The sequence below is a fragment of the Empidonax traillii genome, unplaced genomic scaffold, assembly GCF_003031625.1.
Source record: "Empidonax traillii isolate 1590-97213 ecotype Southwest subspecies unplaced genomic scaffold, ASM303162v1 scaffold226:size936269, whole genome shotgun sequence".
NCBI classification, from domain to species: domain Eukaryota; kingdom Metazoa; phylum Chordata; class Aves; order Passeriformes; family Tyrannidae; genus Empidonax; species Empidonax traillii.
Window position 1 is genome coordinate 853,061 of NW_020955419.1, and position 18,233 is coordinate 871,293.

The 18,233-nt window shown below is 39.8% G+C and overlaps 1 protein-coding gene across 15 annotated transcripts in view; it reads right to left on the reverse strand.

Moving 5' to 3' along the window:
- The window catches only part of LOC114059477 (guanine nucleotide exchange factor DBS-like), a 162,057-nt gene that overhangs the window by 82,559 nt on the left and 61,265 nt on the right, over positions 1–18,233 (reverse strand). For all 15 annotated transcript variants that reach the window (XR_003571671.1, XM_027887970.1, XM_027887958.1 and 12 more), the window contains exons 7-15: positions 16,348–16,497; positions 15,192–15,316; positions 13,561–13,675; positions 12,778–12,897; positions 12,060–12,251; positions 11,103–11,294; positions 10,527–10,704; positions 4,470–4,573; positions 1,677–1,765 (exon numbers count right to left, since the gene is read on the reverse strand). Coding sequence is in view for 14 of the 15 variants with exons in the window: in XM_027887970.1 (XP_027743771.1) it covers positions 1,677–1,765; positions 4,470–4,573; positions 10,527–10,704; positions 11,103–11,294; positions 12,060–12,251; positions 12,778–12,897; positions 13,561–13,675; positions 15,192–15,316; positions 16,348–16,497 (1,265 nt within the window). In the remaining variant the exon portion in view is untranslated. The remainder of the gene's footprint in view (positions 1–1,676; positions 1,766–4,469; positions 4,574–10,526; positions 10,705–11,102; positions 11,295–12,059; positions 12,252–12,777; positions 12,898–13,560; positions 13,676–15,191; positions 15,317–16,347; positions 16,498–18,233) is intronic.

An 18,233-nucleotide genomic window follows, 5' to 3' on the forward strand; every position in this document is an offset into this window, starting at 1 on the left:
AGAAGTTGCTTGTTGAATAAAAAGAAAAGTATGAAGGCACTCCTTTCAAAAAATGGAGACACTAGAAAACTTCTTATTTTTTGGTTCTAAACACAAGATTTGTACACTTTCATCTGGAACCTTTTTTAACAATAGTCTCGGTGCTCCAATGCAGGGCTGTCAGGTTTTACTTCAACAAATAAAACTGTATCAGCCTGAATGGTCACTCCTCATTAAGAGTTTGACATTGTTGCACAGCATATTTAATGCTAAATTTTTTTTTTACCAATTTGTTTGGTTTGCATCAGTTTCCCTTTGATATTACTAATTTTTATACAAAGTGTTCAGTATTTATTCTTAAACTTTGCTCTGTACCACAGAAAGACAATTGTTTTGTAAAATTTGTTTTGAATAAACAGACTTATTTCTTTTAAAAAACCCTAAAGAGTACAGCAGAGGTAAACATCTCTTGTTGCTTTCTTTGTAGCTGACAGGACCAGCTCTGATGGTTTCAAGTGTTATCCCGAGTTCCCTCTTGAGAGGATTTCAAACTGCCCCCCTGCCCCCACCATCCTTTCTGTTCTCCCTGGTACCAAACCTGTCCTCAACAAAAGGCAAAATCAGTGTTCCCCAGAAAAGAGACAGCTCACAAATTTGCTTACCAAGCTTCCAGGTCTGAAGCTGTATAGAACTGCTAGATATTAGAAGCTTAACCTGTTGTTGTTTGTATGGTGTCTTTAGGCAGTTGTTCCTGTGGAGATGTGTGTTTATCTACATAAGATTTCAGGTCATACTTTGCACCTTTTGAAAACTAGTGGGTGGTTTGGGGACCAGACATGGTATTTTCCTAGGGTATAATTAAATTCATATCATGATGATTTGTATGTCTCTCCAATTTGTCTGGCATAATGTATCAACCTAAGGTTTTTACAAATGGAGTCTTTGGCATAATGTATCAACCTAAGGTTTTTACAAATGGAGTCTTTTGCATCAGGTAAGTTCAGTGTATACCTGTGTGAGACAGGGGCATAACGTAAGTAGGAATTATCTAAATCATAGTGAAGAAGAGAACAAAGCAAATGAAGTCAGTGGGGATTGTGGCATTTGGCTTCTTGCAGGGTGGGTTTTGTTGTGGTTTTTTTGGTGTGGTGGTTTTTTTTTAATTGCTCCCTTTGGCCTAGAAACTGCAGTTCAGCTAAATTAAACTGTTTACTTGGTACTTTTTGTTGAACTAAGTGACTTAAATATTTGTGCTTTGGAATATATCATTAACAATCTTTTTCTCAAGGCTGCACAATCTCTAGCATGCATTCATAAAACCAAGAAGCTTCTCAGAGGCATATAGACAAATATGACCATTCTGAACACTGAGATGGTCTTTAACGCTGCTTTTTTTTGAACATACATGCAAGGCTTGTTCTAATTACTTATTTTCTCACACCTTGTAATTAATATTTCTAAGGAAAAAAAAAGGGGGAAAAAAAACCAACCCAAAGAAAAGATAAATCTTTCTTGCTTTTCCATCTGATAGACTGGGTATAAATGGATAGCTGTAAGCATTTCAGTGATTTCATTACAGATAATTATTTATTAATCTTGGTGAGCTTCAAAGAAGTTATAGAGAATATACTATAAATGCAATAATTTGCATTCTAAGAAGAAAAAAAAAATATACTGGCTTGTGTGTGCAGCCTTACCTCCTCCTTGTTGACAAGTTCTCATCACTTTCACTGGTCACCAGGACTCTGCTCGATCCTCCTTGACTTGCTTCATGCATCACCTCAATCTGAATAAAAAGGACATGTTAAAAGTGAAAATACTTAATTGCTGGTGCTTTTATTTAGACCACTTTAATTCTTTGAAAGAATAAAAACCAGATCCTACCTAACTCAGCAAGTCACTAGACAAGTTAAAATAATTGAATTCTAGATGTGCAGGTTGTAAATAAAGAATACCTCTTGTCTGTTTTTATTCTTCTTCCTTGCTCAGTGTTGGCATGGGAGGCATTCCTGACTCCTGGCAAAGTTGTTATATTCTTGCACCATAGAAGGTGAACTATCTCCTTGTGTAGATAATTACAGGCATGATAGTCTGTTCCCTAGACTCTGAAATGCTGATTTTTTGGTTTGTGTCTCAAGCCAAATCAAAGATGTGACATTTCAGAGTTCTTTGGGGGATGCCATGTGGAGAAAGCTGGGAATCCATCCTGTGCCTCTGAGAAGTGTGTGTGTCCCAGGAGCAGTGTTGGGTAGGACAGTGCTGATGTTCGTGTGTAGGGCTGTCCCCAGCCTGAAATGGAGCTTTTTGACAGCTCCAGTGTTTGATAAACATTAACCTTCTCCCTTGTCCTATCTTGCAGAGTTGGATCATTTCAAATGTGCTCCAGGAAAGTTTTAAGCAGGTTTTTCCTCCTTTTGCTTTAAGAGCACCAAGTACTACTTGGACTTACTCAAAAACCAAAAGCTTCAAATTCAGTAAAACAACCCAGCTTCTGAGTTTCCAGTTAACCCAAGCCCATATCCAGGGCTCCAGCAGAGTCTTTCCACTCCTGAGCACTTTCATTTTTAGTGGCTGATTCTGGAGGGGAAAAGTATCTTACATTCAGTATTGCAAAATTATTTAGGTGGTTGATGATAACGATGGATCCATTAATAAGCTGTCCTCACCTGAACTATTATCAGGCCAAAGGATAACCAGCTGTAGGTTCCTGCTGATAACTGTATTTTATTCTGTATTTATTGCTGAAGTTGTGGACTATTCTGCTCATTTCAGAAGTGGACCAAGTTTAATTTTTACTTTCACCTTCAGGGAAATTAGGATGAAATGTATGAGCAAGTCAGGGGTGTGGATAACAGAAGAGCTGGGTTGAAGTAGTTTGTATTATATCAAAAATTGAATAATACAATTTTGCCAGGTAGGCATTTGATACATTTTTTTTTTTTTTTTAGCTTTTCAGGCCTCATGGTAACACTATTCCTACCTGCTAAACATTCCTATCCCCCCAGAAAAGGAAAACAAACAAGCAAAAAAACCCCAAACTAGTTTTGGCCTGAGTGGAATTTCTGCACTAACAAGATTATACCATTTTTTAATATTTAGACGAAAGTAGCACATCTGTGTTTGGCTGTCACTGGTGTAAGAAGTGCTAATGTATCAGTTTTGGTCTGTGAATTATTAATTAAAATCAGAAACTCTAAAACACTTATTTTACAAAACCCCTGTATAATAGTGGGCCAAACTGGAAAAGGCACAGAGAACTAAAAAAGTGTGATCCTGTTATTGGATGTGTTCTCATATAGAGCTCACCTTTAAAAATAACTCATGAACTATGCAAAAGTTAAAAACTGCAACCGCAGGGACTGTTGTGTCATCTTCTTTCCTTCTGTATAACCTGTTTCAAGTTGAGGTATTTATTTTCCCCAGAGATGTACTGGAAAAGCTTATTCCCTTCTTCTCCCCCAAGCTGCTGAACAATATGAAAAAGGCTACTTGCTGTTTCCATCACATTTCCATGAGGCACCCAAATCAAGATCATACCTCACACTACCCAGCTTCTTTCATGATCCTTCGGAACGTTCATTGTATTGTTTCCCTGACATTCAGGGCCCATGTTTTCTTTCTCAAAACATATGTTAAATTGCATTTTTTACCAGTTTAATGATATAATGCCCTAAAGAGCCAATGGTATGTGTCTTAATGCAGGGAAGATGAAAAAAAAGGGCTGCTGTTACTTAAAAGGTTGTGAGTGTCCAGCACTGTGTATGATTTGACCTCTTATTTTTAGTAAACTTAACTAAAGGGGATGTCAGCAAAGGTATTACATTTGTGCACAGACCATTCAGAATACAACCTCGCTGATATTCCTCTTATCTCTCCCGGGGTATTTGCATGGTCTAAACCCAAACATTTTAAATAAGACAAATGAGGTATTACTTGAATTTGACAGGGGAAAAGAAGAAAGAAGTCTGTTCTCTGAAAGTGGCTATTCCAGCTAGCTTGGACAAACAAAAAGTTTTAGGATGCAGCTGCAGTTCATCATAGTTTCAAGAACTGCAGATGAATAGAGTATCTGAAACCTGTTTCCAGTGTCAAAATACTCAAGCAAGGCCAAACAGCTGTTTTAATAGCTTGTTATCCCAGTCAGTGTCTACAGCTCAAAGCAAAGACTGTGCTGTAAGGGCAGGATTCTTACATGCTGTCAGGCTTGGGAATAGAGAGGAGAGGGTAAAGATGTCCAATCTTAAACAGAATCTTGCTGTAGAAACAACAATGCAAGAAATCTCATCACAGATAAACAAATGCCAGATGGATTTCCCTGAAGCTAACTTGCCTGTGCAGGCACAGGTAACTGAATTTTCTTTGGATCTTTTTGGGTTTTGGCTGGTTTATTCCTAAGTATTACATGTCTAGTTTTAACTCCTTTACACAGAAATACGTGGGTTTGAGTTCTCTCATAATATGGGATGTGCCCAAATCACCGGTAATCCTACCTTAATTCCACCTTTAGTCTTCTTAATGCTTTTCTTTTTTGATAGCTCTACTTCAGAAACTGTCTTTGGAGGGCAGGAAATTTCGGTGGACCTCCTGTTGGTAGCTGAAGGAGTCAAAAAGAGAGTAACATTAGAAAACATCTGCTAAAAGTTGAAATTCTACTTCCTGATAAAAGCAATGAGCAAAGATCCCAACACATCAGTAGCAACTGAGGCTTAGAGAACTGAGCTGTGGCTGGAGTGGTGTTGGACCAGCTGGCACAAGCGATGGGCCACCTTGTTCAGTGCTCAGATTGGCATCCAAAGCTCCACAGTGTAAGGATTGGTTTGGCTTCCCCTGGGAAAACCATCTTTAGGCCAGCACAGGTAAATGTTAGCCAGCTGTATCGACACTTGGGTAATTGTCACTTGCAGGGTGTTGCTTGTGTGGGTTCCCAAAGAAAGGAAAGTTTGGTTCTGGTTATGCTTTGGCAATGTTGGATTAAAGGATTGTTCCCTGAATGTTTTCATTACATGAACAAGTCTCAAAAGAGTAATCACAGGAGTTCAGCAAGTCACAGTGACACAGATATAATAGTAGTGAACCTGAGGAAGCCATTTCAGAATATGCTCTGTCATGTCAGGTTTGATGGACTTTGCAGGCTCTGACAGTGAGGTGTCTGATGCTACTGGACAGTCATCCTTAACAACTTAACCAGTTGTCCTGAGCTTGCTGTCCAAAGGAAGGGGTTACAATGAACTGTGAGAAGGGGAATCATATATTTTGCTTTCGTATCTTTGTTTTGAATGGATAACGAGCTCATAGCACACACTATAGAAGCACAAGGCAAACAGCTCTCTCCTTTTTCTTGAATTTGCTGAATTGATATGAGCAACCATTCATGGCATGGTAAAAACACATACAATGCCAGAAAAGATACTGAAAGAATCTGGGTTAGAAGAAAAAAAAAAAAAAAAAACAACAAAACAAAACCTGAACACAATTGCCGCAACTCTGAGATTAGGTCCATTTCATTTTTATTCTGGGAAAACTTTCTAAGTGAATGAGAACTTTTCTAAGAATAAAAGCTGGTGTTTTCAAATGCATCTGCTAACATTTTGAGATGGTTTCACCAAGTTTAATGTCTTGAGGCAGTGAGAGTCCTGGTGGTAATTAACTTTTTGGGGAGAAGCTGAGGGGTGCAGTAAGAAAGATGCAGACATCTTTGAATGAGGAGGATGTAGCATCAAAGGATTCACCTAGGAGAGGGTTGAACACTTTTTTAAGATGAAACACATCAGCAAAGTTTCAGATGCCCTTGTCATTAAATTCTTCTTTCAAGATAGTTTTAAAAAAAGGCAAATAGAAGAACCCACATTATATTCAGTTAAAAAGACAACATATTGGTTTCACAGACAACAGTAATGGAAGTTGACATTTTTTCTACCCTGTGTGTTTTCAGCAGCCTTATCACACAGCTGGGAAGAGAATTAATTAAAGCAGCTTCTCTCCAACTCTTCCCTAAATCTTCTTGGATTTATCTGATGCTGAATGACATGAGGACTTGGCAATGTCCATTTCATGCCTATTAGCTCTGCACAATGACTCCATACTAGAAAGTTTCCTCAATGGAACAGTGAAATCTAGCAGCCACCAGCAGCTTTAATCAACTGCCAGAGGATTCTTGTGGTTCCCAGGACTGAGCTGAAATGCAAATTCATCTCCCTTTGGCTCTTCCATCACTCTCTTTCAGAATATACAGCAGGGGATTTGTTTGGATTTTGAGCACAACTTTCAACAGATGCCTTTTTCCCATCCCCAAGAAAGCTTTCCCTGAAGTAGTAATTGTTCTCTCAAAGGTATTTTTATTTCACCCAAAAAGTGGTGTACTGACATTTTGAAACTAAGGGGACAAAAAGATGCAAGATAAAGGGCATAGAAGCTATTGATCCTCATTGTCAAACTTCTCCATACCTTTCTAATCTGCAAGGAGGATGATTTATACTGTTGGCAAAACCAGAATACCAACCTTCATCAACTATCTGGTAAGTTTTCAAATGGGTCCTTTTATGTTTTCCCCTGTGAATCCCTGAGTAAAGTGGTCATAAGCATCAGCGAATTCACTCTTTTCCATGCTAATGCACCCTGGAGAATCTCTTTAGCCTTAAATTCTCACCCACCACCATCTTGACAAAATGGAGGCTGTGATCAAACCTATCACACTAAATGCTATTATTTCCATATTATGGAAGCAAAGGAAATAACTTCAGAAAACATGACAGCTTTTGCTTAGAAGAGCACAGTCAGCAAGACCACGTTGTTTGACCTATTCATTAATCAGAAGACTTGAAGGGATGGTTGATACTGGTATGAAAATCCTGGCTGAAAGCAACCAGCAGAAAAAGTGGAAATCGGTCACAGTTTTGATGTCTGGATTACAACTTGCAAATTCAGACAGCTCCAGGTGATCCAGAACAGCTTAAGTGAAAGATGGCACATTCACAAGAACCCAAGTGCAGGTGCTCCTTGATCTGGCAGCAAATTACTCAGATCAGTTCACTAGGTCAGTCTTGGCTTCAGAGTGAGATATTTCAGAAAAGGAGGCAGGTACAAAGATAAGAAAGACAAATTCATCTGCATATATTTCAGAGATGAATTTGATTCAGATTGACACAGCGAACTTCCCTTTCCAATTTGCCCCAGAAATGAACTGAAAGCAGGAAGCAATCTGTTTTGGTCACGCTCCAGAGAATTTTTCAGTTCTTGACTGGCCCATAGTCAGAGACTGCTGCACGTCACTATCTTTAAGTAGTTTCTAGAGCACTTTAGAAAGAAACAGCCAAAATACCTGCCAATTATTATTGCACTAATTACTTGGAACTGGAAATATAAGGGAAACTCTCTAATAAAATTCAACAGAGTTGGCTGTTTCAAGGTCAGTACTGTATTGTGCTGCTGAAGAAGTTGAAAGTTTAAGTGTTGAACTGCCTACTGAAGGAATAAAGGCACAGGAACAAAGGGAGACAGGTAGGGTGTCTCCTTGTAGAGTAATATTCCACACAGAGGGGCCTTGCTTTGTGCTTTTTATATCGGCAGATTTTCAAGAGGCTTGACAGCAATTTTGCCAGAGCAAAGAAGTACAGATTATATTGCCTAAGGATGGAAAAGTCTTCCTGCTCTAAGCCATTGAATGATAAAGCAAAGATGTTGTGGTGTTCCTTTAGCTGCCTAAACGTTTTGTTTTGTCATCACCAGAATTCAAAACAATGATTTAGTCATTAATGATCTTCCAACTCACGTTTCCTGTTGGACAGCACGAGCAGCAAGCCCCAGTAAAGTTTAGCAGGCTAGTTGTTTCCATGCCTGTTCTTGCCAAAGGAATTTGATTCTGCTGTAGGTGATTAGTGAGAATGCACAAACTCTCACTCAGAAAACATATGGGGAAAGATGTAATTGGGAAATTCACCCAAAACCAGAATGTAAAGAATTTATTTGAGGGGGGCTTTGAATGCCTTACAAGTGCTGGGTATGCATTATAACCCTTGACTGCAGAGTCTGTGTCTCTTGCTAGCTAATGAGTTACACTTATTCTGTATCTTGAACCATAGAAACTAGTGGTTTCTCAAACCATTAACGAAAACCACATGCAGCATCTCTTCTGAGTCAGCTAATCTCTCTGCAGCCTCACTTCCCCTGCACACATCCCCAGACTCTTGCAAGACATTCTTCCTTTATCCCCTATCCAGATGTTATTAGTTAGTGAGTGTTATGCACTAGTGACTGTGAGGAATGCTGGAATGGATCCAGTGAGCAGTTGTATACATTTAACTGAGATGGAACCATCTTAAGTTATATTATTTAAAGAACTGAAAAGGCTCCAGCTGTGTTCCCCCATATGAATCTCATGTTCCAAGTTGGCCTTCTAAGATCCTTGTATGGTGAGTCATGGATTTTGTATGTGCAGTGTGCCTTTAAACATGTTATTTGTTTAATGAGCTCACAGAAATTTTTACATTTCTGCTCCTGTATTTCACATTTATGTTGCACACAAAGAAATCTCCAGGTGAATATTTTATAGCACTTTGTACTGCCATGTTCCAGCTCTCACCGCAAAGGTAACTGAAGCAAGACAATTTTCCTAACCGTGGTCATGGGATGGCCAAATCACCTTTTAGTGAAGTTTTTCCAAGAATGTGTCAGGCTGAGAAGAGAGCCTTTGGGAAAGTTTCATTTCAGAGAGTTGGAGTTCGGGAGAATTAAAAAGCAAACTAAAATAGAGAAATGCTAACTGCAATCATCCCTAATAGCTTGTATTCTCCTTTACAGTTCTGTAATTTATCTCTAATCTGTGCCTGACAGCCTAGAGGCAATACTGGCCTGCATGGTTTGACTTCATGGACCTATCCCAATTCACTCCAGCTAAGGAGTTTTGTACAGAAATGCAGAAAACAAATATGTAGTCAAATCATCAAAAATTATGCCCTCAGAAGTAAATCAGCAAAAATATTTCCCTCTCAAGTACCAATTCTCTCCTCCCAACACATACAGAGACAAGTTTAGCCATTAGCAGTATTCTATCAGCTTCCGCTGGGAATAAACAGAGTTCTCCTTAAAAGAAGGTGTTATATATGCTACTTAAATATTTCCAAGGCACTCATTATAAAAAGGTCAACAGAGTGTATTATGCCTTTTTTGGGTTGATATTCTCACAGCTAAATTGTGCACCAGGTCTAGCTGGCACAGACTTTGGAGCATCACAATAATCCCAAAACTAGTTTTTCAATGTTGAACAGGCCTGTCACTGCAAAATTTGAAAGTTCATTTGTGAAACCAAAAGCTTCAAGCAAAATCAGGATTAATCTAAAATTTTTATTCAGAACTTCCAGACCCACAGAAAAGTGTTGAGTGAGGGAGAGTTCACAGCAGCTCTGAGCTGCCTTTCTGGATCTTCACTAAGCTTAGAGTTTGCTGAGAGTCACCAGAGACCATAAGGACACAGACATAACCTGTGACAGTAATTTCCCTGATGGAAACCTGCCCTTCCTCTCAGACACGCTATCAGCAATGCCTGTGTGCACCTATGGATTTGTCCATGTAAAATGGAGAGTCTGACAGTATTTCATTTCAAGTCTGAGCCTTCATATCTGAAGATTTTTCCATTAGCACCCTGAATTGAATTTTCCCTACCACTCCTTGTTTGGAAAATGGATAGTCAACAAGGAAAAACAAAACAAAATCTATTCTGGAACAAATGTAACTTCCTTTCACAGACAACCATTGCAGTGCTGCCATGGTATTGTTACTCTGCTGCCTGGGGACAAAAGCCTTTCTTTCTAGTCTTCTATTTCTGTTTACGACATTTTATTGCCTTTGCCTGCTTTTGTATTTACACAGCCCAGGAACATGGCATTTTCCTGTTGCCATATTCTATTTTTCAAGCTTTTAGAAATATTCAGGCAAGTCCTGGCTAGCAAATGACAATAAATTACAGTGTCTGTTTCAAAAAGGTGTTGTAAACCTCTCTCATGTTTCCAAGACGTTGTTCAATAAATTCTACATAACATTTTATGTAGAGGGGAAAAAACAAAAGTTCCACAAGTGAGTCAGTGTCAATAGCAAACCCTTAATTTGGCAAGTATCTGATTGAAACTTGAGGGATTGTGACCTTTTAAAGCCAAATATTCACAGTACAGTATATGCAATGTAAAAGAGGTTCTTGTGCTTACTTTCCAGGCTTGAAGTGACTACCTTGGCTTGGATATTCAAGAATTGGCAATATAAGACACACTGGGAAACAGTATAGAAATGTACTCTGTAGATTAGACCTAGGAAGAGAAACCTGGGGGTTTTTGTTAGTTTGTTGTTTGTTTTTGTGTGTGTGTTTTGTTTTTTTTTTTTTGATTCACCCTTCTTTGTATGTTTGTAGTGGCAGATATTTCAAATTCATTTTTAATAGCTGGACCTATGAGGCTGACACTGCACATCAAATGCAAGTCTTCATTCTGATAACAAAAATTAAACATCACCACATGGACAAAACATAGGTGTGTGTCTGAAAGCAGCTGCTCATGGCCTACCTACTGCTGCTGGCCTGGTAATCTTTGGTGATGCTCGCTTTGGGGAGGATTCAGGATGTGGAGCGACTGGTTGTACTGGCCGGGTCTGTTTGGCTGCCAGCTTCTTCAGACTTACTTGCCTCTTGTCAAACATTTCTTGTACATCTTCAAGTTTTTGTACAATTCTTTGGGCATTGGCCTTGACAAAGAAAAGGCAAACAACAAACATTTGTCAGTGCTGGACTAAGTTAAGAAAGTACTTGTGTTACCAGACAGACTAGAGCTGAAGATGACTCTGTGCTGTAGTTTAATGCAACCCAGTCCATGCACTTCACAGACATCACAGTTTCACTGACCAAGACATGGTGACTCATGCAGTATTTCTAGCACTGCTCTGAAGAAAATCACATGTGTATTCCATGACTACTCATATGAGCAAAACTCATTGCCCCAGGTACTCACCTCTGTGCCCTTTTGGAATAGGGAAAGAGGCGTATTTTAGCAGACTCAAATATATAGCCCAGTACACTCTCAGGTACAAAGCAATTGGTAATTGTTAAATTCTAAGTGAGTGCATGCGCATCTGAGGGATTTTACCTTTATTTCAGGGGTGAGGATCATGTCAAACTGATTGTAGAACTCCTTTGGGTTAGAGAGCTGGTGTTCCTTGGCTGTTACCAGGAACTTCTCAATTTCAACGAGTGCAGTTTCAGCTCCCTCTTGTGACTGGCACTTGTCCACAGCTTGGGAAGCTAAGAGGTAGATTCCAGCTTCACACCATTGGCTTGCCTTTAAAGTAAAAATAGGGGAAGAAGGACTTATCATCACTGACAGTCCACGTTGTCAAGTGTTACTTCTACTCTGTGAAATACGGATTTGCCCTAATATGTCACTAAAAAGGATCAACGTTACTTCACAGTGTGCAGTAATTTCTGCCCAAGTCATCCTGCCAGGATATGGAGAACTGGACTTGATAAACTGAACTTGCTGTTCAGTTCAGCTCTCATGGGCTAGATGGTCCAGTGACATGTAAAATTCTGAGCAAAGAGAAGTGTTACTGTAAATAGAATCTGTCAACTCTACTACCTCATGTGAGTGTTCAATCACATAATTAACCCAAAAACTGAAACCATATCAAAACTCCCCAAAACTTCTTAAGCCCATGAAACTCAGTTAGAAATACTCCAAAGCAGGTTTACGTTGCTGGAATAGCAAACAAACTTCTCAAAGCATTTAGCTTGCTATTCTAGCTAGATCACAGAAATTGAAAACTAACAAGCAGTAAATTGTTAATTTTTAAGCACTAGAATACATTTGGTTCTCATTTCAAATTCAGGCCTAGCTCAATTTTCCTTAGTTTATTTCCTATTTTTCATCATTTTAAGACCATACCGGTGGGAATCTACTGCTCCAGTGTTTCTAGTTACATTTACTGAATGAAATAGAGAGAAAACAAATACAACATTTTATCTTCATCGTAATTACCTGAGCTTATAAAAACATTCATTTTCAGTAGAACCCTGGCAGGGCTGTTACCTGAGGAGGTTTGCTCACCTTATCTAACTGCTTATGCAGCTCAAGAGACTTTCCCAAAATATCATACTTTTTCTTGGTCTCATTGGTAAAGTCATCACAAATCCGCCTGAGTTCAACACACTTTGGTCTAATGGAGTCAACTGCATAATGGTTGTTTTGGATGAGCTGTTCTCCATGAAGAGCTAGAGACTGGGCCTTCTCCAAAGGTTCCTGTGGAATTAATGAGAAAAATCCAAAGTTAGATCTTAGAATGACATTTACAATAATGACAATCCATCTCTGTGATCCCTGCTGCAGCCTGAGGGTAAAGGTTTGGGATATAAATGTAGCTGATAGGTCTTAATTTATATTTACATTGAAGATCAACTTTATCATCCCTGAGTAGGTTGAAACTTGAGAGGTTCCATCTGAACATCAAGAAGCACTTTTTTACTGTAAGGGTGAACAAACACTGGAACATGTTTCATAGAGAAGTTGTGGAGTCCAATTCTTCTTTCTCCATTCTGGGGACATTCATTACACAAGTTTTTTTCCCTGCTTTTTTCCCCCAGCTTTCCAAGAAACAAACTGGGAGTACTGGGTCTGAACAACCCTGGCTTCTGGAAATTAGGATCTGAGTTTTGCAATTCAAAATCATGACTCACAAGAAGAGAGTAAATGTGATGTAAGGACAGTGACAAAGAAGTGTCTGGAATACCATGTCTACAGCAGCTAGAATACTAAATTGAGTGCAAACCTGTCCTTTCTCTTCCAGATGTTTCTGTTCCTTTAGGAGGTGCTCCACTCGAGTCACACTGTCCCCAATGTCAGCAAAACCTGCTTGTGCTTCCATGAGGTTATCCAATGTCAGTTTTACCTAAAAACCAGCAACAACAAAAGCATAAAACCAAAACAATCAAACCAACGCAAAATAAACCCACCCAAAACTCCACCACAAGATACTCATAAAATGACAACAAACATTTATCTGCATCTTTGAGAAGAGTCTGTGTCTCAAGTTCAGTCTTTCAGCTTGTTCCAATATGGAAAAGCCAAGAAATAGAACAACAATCAACAATTCTTCAAAGAGCTGTCCTGCTTCTCACTGTTTAGGCCCACACAGTTTTGAAGACCTGTAACTCCAGAGTCCATATTACTGCAGAATCTGCATTACTCCAGTCTCTGGGCTGACAGTTGGGCTTTCTGAACTGTATTCCCTTGACTCTGGTGGACTGGAAACTTAACATCACAGAACAAATTATATTTGGAAACTTCCCAAGTAAATGCAAAATGGTTTATCAAGAAGTTGGTGTTTCTCGTTTTGGCCTCACAGTCTGGCACTTCCCTCACTCGGCCTTATTCAAATGTTGTCAGACATCTGAGAGCTGCCAAGAATTTAATTTTTGAAAATTCCCTTCTTATTTCATAATGAAGGGCTTCTCTCCCAACCTTCTTTTTGAATTGCCAGTAAACTCTAGGTATGGGTAAAATTTGACCTTATTTACCAGAGAAGACGAGACAGCATGAACAAATGAAATACCTCTCTAAAATCATGTTCAAAGTGTCGAAGCTGCAGGCACTGTTCTAGTTTTAGATGATGCTTGGTCCAAAATTGATCAAAAGCCTTTTCTGTTTCATCCAACTGAGCCAACAACCTGTTAAGAAATTATAATGAATAGAATGTACTTATTTCCTATAGTTCATTTCTTTTAAGTTACACTAACTGACGGCAGAAAGCAGAGCGGGGAGATGGTGGGGAGCCTACGCTCATGTGAGAGGGCTCTGTGTCAACTCTCCCTTAAGCAAAAGAGAATGAAATTTGCAGTGGGATAGGCAGGAGTATGATGGATGAGTGACAGCTACTGGGGCAGTTGCAGTCCTGCCTCCTGACCTGCAACAGGTACTCAGAGCTGTTCCATGCTCTGGCAGCCAAGGGCAACTGTAATCCCAAACTTCCACCCAATGTTTCAAAGATAATTCACTCCCAACTAATGCAGGCTGAATGTGATGCAATTATTATTTTATGGAATGACTAAAGCAGAACTCTACAACTTGTTCATTTTTTTCACCCATCAGAAACAGGCAAGGGCTGAATCATTTTTCCCAGTCCATTAAAAACAATACATTAGAAGCTCATAATGACTCCCATGGACATTGTTTTGCTTTGTGTAAATGATGAAACATCTATTTGCAAAGAAATTAATATCAAGGTGTCATACATCTTGAGTAAAATGTCTAAAATCAGACTAGTGAGTCATCTTCACAGTTTCTCAGTGATCCATTAATTACAAAGTAGAACAGTTTAAACAAGAAGAAAAAATGAAAAGAAAGTTTTCCGTGAATATCCTGCATTTCAATAAATGGGCACTCTTTGGGCAGGTAGGGATTGGTGAGTGCTGAAATCATCAAGTTGTTAGGGCAAATGACAATAGCTCCCTCCTGTTTCTCTCAAAAACAAAGTTCTGTTTTCAATCTATCCCTGGAAAATGTGGTTTTAATCAAAGCTAGTTGTTGAATTCAAGATGAATTCGCAAATTCCTTTGGGGTGACTGTTAAAAGGATTTTAAAGTATTCAGTGAAAAATATCAGCTCAGCTTTACTTTTCGCAGCTTTGTTCCCGCTGAATGCAGACATGCTGAAACACTAGCATGGCATTTCTCTTTCCACTGCATCACATGGCACAGCAGAAACTTCTACATGTGACTAAAAGCTTTATGGTAGTAACTAGCACTGTAGGAAGGAAAAGGGGGTTCTCTCTCTCTGCAGCTGTGATGGGGTATCACTTCATCTGTTTCTCCTCAGTGGTTCCACAGACACACACAAGCACACACCCTCTCATCTCACAGAGGTTCAGGTGCCCTTCAAGTCAGGTACAGAAGTTTGCAGGACTCATATTACAGGGAAAGTAAGGCCCCTGTTAAATCTTCAGCCAGGTCGTTAGTGGTCTGAGCAAAAATTACCACAAAATTCAGGACTTGTTTGAACTTGCCTTGGCAGTTCAATCAAGTAACTTCCTCAAAGCCATTCCCTTCTCTGAGTTTCCTGTCCAATAAATCCCAAGTGGTTGAACCAGAGGCAATGCATAACTCGCATATTTAAATTATTTAAATTACACTTGCATTTCTTAGGAATAAATTAGCAACTTGCACAAGGTAATCTAGCTTCACTGACCTTTCTACTGTGGCCACATTTTCCAGCTCATCTGGACTGAGTTTGCTGTTGGCACTTCGGGTGACTGGCTCCCGAATGCACGTCAGCAGGGTGGCCCCCTGCTTCACTGCCAGCTTCAGCTCATCCTGAGGGGAAAAAACAAGCCAGAAAACAAATTGTATGTACTTCTAACAACACTCACATCTCTTAGATGGACAACACAGCGATGCTATGGGAGGATTCTTTCACAGGTACTAAATATTTTGAATAAAATATAAATGCTTACCAAAGTTGATACGTTTTTCTAGAAAATGCAGAGACTAATACTGTTCACTTTGAATAGAAGATCTATTTTTGAGGAAAGAAATAGTACAATTTCTGAGCAGACTGCGTTTCTGACCAGGCAGAAATTTATTGCAGAGTAAATTATTCTACCACAGATTGAATGTGTGCTGCAGATCGTTCAGTGAGCTGAGAGCCTGCACTGACACGTTGCATTTCTTAATGGAATTTCCTTAAACAACACTGTGACATGCTGAGCCACAGTACAACAGGGATAAGGACTCATCCACAGAAGAAGAGTCTTCCCAGCATGAAAGATAAGTAACGAAAAGGACAATGAGGCTGAAACATTGTCATGTCAGCTGATGAATCCCCACATCACTGCACATGCTTCCATAAAACTTGTTGTGCTAATATAGCTTAAGTAGTATTTTTTCTCTTGTGTTTAACCTAAGGTATTTGTTGAAAGCAGTAATATTTTCTTTTGATTCTTATTCTGCAAAGGTAAACTTGCCATAAAGTTAGTTTTATTTTAAATAAAACAACTGCCATTACCTAGTTAGATCAATCTATCTATTCCTTATTATCCTCACAGTTGTCTCTATCTGCTCCAGTTCATCCCTTCTGATGAACTCTTCATCAGAAGCCCTTGCTATTCCAGATGTGATTCCATCACCCCTCCTCATACATTAGAAGTGACATTTCCCTCTTCTATAACTCTCGAAGCTGTAAAATGTCCTTTTCCACAGCTGAATCAAATGGACCTCCTGAAGCCAGATTTCTGTCCTCCTCAGTGGTTTCCAGACAATGGACTCCCAAGTGATGGCAGAAAATTTTGTTAAGTCACAAATCACGTACTGTTGTGCTGGAGCCACCGTGAGAAGACAACAATCACCTTGAGCTTGCTGTGGTGGTCGGTGTGTGCGGAGAGCAGCTCCTCTGTGCACTGCACATCGTTGGGAAGTTCAGTCTCTGCTAAGTCTGTTCCAAAGGTCTGTAGCATCTGTGCTGTTGTTTTTACTGTCATTGCAAAGTTTTCAATAGCCTGGAAAAGCAAGAGCATAAAGTCACAAACTTTAACAACCCTTAGCAACATTCAGTCCTTCAGGCAAACTGTGTTGCAAGTATTACGTGCCTGTAAAGCCGGTCATGTTGCCTTTTTTGGGGTGGATATGCTAAAAGTCACAAGTTGAATCCTGTGTCACAAAGTATTGTCATCTCCATGAGCCAACTGGGAACTCCCAGAGCTTAGAGGACATAATGAAACCACAGAGGACGTCAGCTTCAAAGCCAGGCCTGGAACTTCAGATCCTCTGCCCATGCTTGCTGGGCAATCCTACTGTGTTTAAAATTTTAATGAAGGCTTTATTTAAGTTGAGGACACTCCTAAAGTATATAGGGCGAAGTCTTTTTATGTTTATATTTATACAGCCAGTGTTCACTCAGAAGTAATCTGCCTTCCCCCTCACTTCTGAAAATGTGCATCTCCATCCTGCCTATCTGTACTAGAGGCATTATAGTCACTCCCTCCCATCTGTTCATGTTAGTGCACAACTACAAGAACAACTTACAGCAAACACAGTTAAAATGCATAGATTCACTGGAGCACTGTTTTATCACTTGGGTGCACCAACACAAAACTTGTCAGAAATCTGTAGTTTTACTGAAAAAAGGGCAAAAGAGGAAGGTTTAGAACAATGCTGCCTTCTGAGAATACATTGTTCAGATCTGTGAGATGTTATTAAAACCTTTGTATCTTGAAGCAAGTAACTGCATGGGTTGTTTTTTCATGATCATGCCCAAATTTTGGGGGGAAAGGGTTGTGTGTATTGTTCTGTGTATCTCTTTATTCTTTGCACTTTTTGATCTAACCCACTCAATGGTTTGAGTCAGTCAGCAGCACCAGGGATGCTCTTACATCCAGGAAAACTCTGTGTAGTTGTTGCATGTTGCATTCCCTTCTCCAGCAATGATGGGAATTTCTTGTCTGCAACCACGACAGTAAAATTTTGCTGTGTGCTCTGTCAAAAACTGGAAAACTCCGAAAAACAAACTGGAGGTAGATCATCATTCAAAAGGTACAGTCCATATCCATGATCTGAAACGTGCCCCAGCTGAAGCAATGACTGCACAATCCGTAGCCTCCTTCCCTTCTCCCCCATAAATTCATGCCTGCTTTCAACACAAGCAGAACAGACCCACACATGCTCTGGGTGGGTGCCCAGCAGCTGCAGCTTGCAGTTCTCAGCACTGGAACTACTGCATTAGAGTTGGCTGAAATGTCACACTTCTGACTGCCACACAAGCACAGCCATCCACAACCAATTTCCTGAAAGCCCAAAAATGTATTCTGGGGGCAGAAAAGCTCACAGGCCCCTGGCAGCCAAGATAAGAAAGCAGGAACAGTGAACGATGCAGGGAGATCACTGAGTCACTACCACTTAGCCACGGTTTAAAGCTGTTTCAGAAGAAAAGCACTGGCAGGACAAGATATGAGAACACTGAGAAAAGCAGCAAAGGACATGAAGGCCATACCTCAGCAAGACTTAAGGTCAGGTTGTTTCAAGGTGCCATGGAGGCTGACACTTCCCTGATGACAACCTCCTATCCAGAGATTCCTTGGTTCACTGCACCACTCACCAGGAGCTTATCAGAGTTTCACTTAATAACATGTTTGCCCCCATCCTCTCCTGGGCATGTGTCTAATAAATTGTTTCATGTACCTAAGTTATATCTGTGGTTTGTTGGTTTTTTTCCCAAGTCTCTGTGCTTGGTAAAAGT